General features: G+C 19.3%; 1 protein-coding gene across 1 annotated transcript; it reads left to right on the forward strand.

Moving 5' to 3' along the window:
- The first annotated feature begins 1110 nt into the window (after positions 1-1110).
- Positions 1111-2074, forward strand: LOC102677811 (NADH dehydrogenase [ubiquinone] iron-sulfur protein 4, mitochondrial). The gene is made up of 3 exons (XM_006620102.2): positions 1111-1242; positions 1362-1688; positions 1750-2074. The coding sequence occupies exons 1-3, from the start codon at positions 1187-1189 to the stop codon at positions 1925-1927; spliced, it is 561 nt and encodes a 186-aa protein (XP_006620165.1). The 5' UTR covers positions 1111-1186; the 3' UTR covers positions 1928-2074.

Genomic DNA, 2074 nt, shown 5'->3' on the forward strand with positions numbered 1-2074 from the left:
TGACATGAAATTAGAACAGTTTTAATTTTCAGGAAGTATTTTTAGAAATTTTTAGAAATGAGTTTTTACACAATTAGTTTGATAAAAGAATGATAAAAAAATAAATCTGTTTTAAATTCAAATTCTTCTAGTTAAAATTTCATAAACTATTCCTATAAGAGCATTATTTTTTCATTTGATTGTATGATAAAGATATAGCATGTAAATTTAATTTTCAAATAAAAAATTGTATTTCAAGCTAAATTTAAATTGAACATACTAATATAATTATCTTATGACGATTGATTCCAATTTAATATTTGCGAAATGAATAATAATTGAATATAAGAGAATATCATGATATCAATTTTGCATATTGTTATAAGAATATTTGTGATGATATATTTTTCATTAAATAATTATCCATATATTTATAATATTAATTATATCATATAAAATTTTTTAATAGAAAAAAAATTTAAACTTAGAACGATTTTATCCAAAGAAAAAACTTTAAATTGAGTAAAAATTCATATGGCATTGTACTATTATATAACTTATTTATATATAAAAATGGAAAACCATATAAATAATTTTTGAATTATTAAATTCTAATAATTTGAATTCTAAAATTTTTACATTCTGCAAAATTTATAAAAATGTAAATGTAAATTTATATTTCAAATTAATGTTCATAGAAATAAATAATTAATATACTATGTATAACTTTAATTATATAATTATCGCATATATAATCTTATTAATCTTATTAATTACTTATATATATATATAAAATTATATTAATTTTTAAAAATTAAATTAAATTTATATTTTTATATTTCGCTAGTAAATCTGTATTTATTCTGATATATAGGAACTTAACTTACTTATACTGCCAGCTATGATGTGACAGGGAATTTGATAGAAGTTTTAATATTTTCGTAACTATTAAATGTATTGTTTAAGACAACTGAATTAAGTAAAAACTTTTAAAGTTAAATTATGTATATATATATATAAATATTATGTGTAATTTTTTTTTATGAACATAATTATTTATCGTATAAATATTATATACAATTATATATTAACTTTTTGTGTAATATAGATATTAATACATGCGCAAAATTTATCTTAATTATCAGAGTATTTTAGTAAAATTGATGTAACAATATTGTATATATCATTTTAATTTATAATATATAAAATGGCATTACGAGTGTTATCATTATTATATATAAATCGTACTTTTATGAGATATGGGTTAGTTATGTCTTATTTTTATATATATATTTGAGAAAAAATTTCATTATATATGATATAATTTTATATTTATAAGTAATTAATTATATATAATTAAAAAAATATTGTAATTCTTATAGATTAACAAAAAGATTTTTCGCAAATACGGATAAAGAAACTAAACAAGATGGTGAAATAATAGTAAGAAAAATCAAAACTGATTTGGTATCTAAAGAAGAAAAATTAGCTCAAGAAGCTAGAAAGGAAGCTGTAATTATTGTATCAGATGCTGAAGATGTTGGTATTTGTTCAGGAGTTCCAGAAGAACATATAAAGTCTCGTACAGTTCGTATTTATTGTCCTGCGAAAAATGCTATGCAGTCTGGAACAAATAATATAAATCATTGGCAAATAGATTTTGATACACGTGAACGTTGGGAGAATCCTCTTATGGGATGGACTTCAACGTGAGTATAATATTAAATTTTATTTATTAAACTTTAATTAATATTATATTTTATTTCATAGTGGAGATCCTTTATCTAATCTTCATGTGGCATTTGCTACAAAGGAAGAAGCTATTGCACATTGTAATAAAATGAAATGGAAATATTATATTCAAAATCCAAATATTAATAATCCTAAGCCTCGTAGCTATGGTACTAATTTTTCATGGAACAAACGTACCAGAGTTTCAACTAAATAAAGAATTAATTTATTAGAGACATTAAATATAGTTTTAAATAGTTATAATTAGTAGTTATAATCTATAATAGTTTAAATATTTGTGTATGCTTTAAATTATAAATTAATGTAATATTTTAAATTAAAAATAAACTTTTTTAAATTAATA

This window comes from Apis dorsata, unplaced genomic scaffold (genome assembly GCF_000469605.1).
Source record: "Apis dorsata unplaced genomic scaffold, Apis dorsata 1.3 scaffold_483, whole genome shotgun sequence".
Lineage (NCBI taxonomy): Eukaryota > Metazoa > Arthropoda > Insecta > Hymenoptera > Apidae > Apis > Apis dorsata.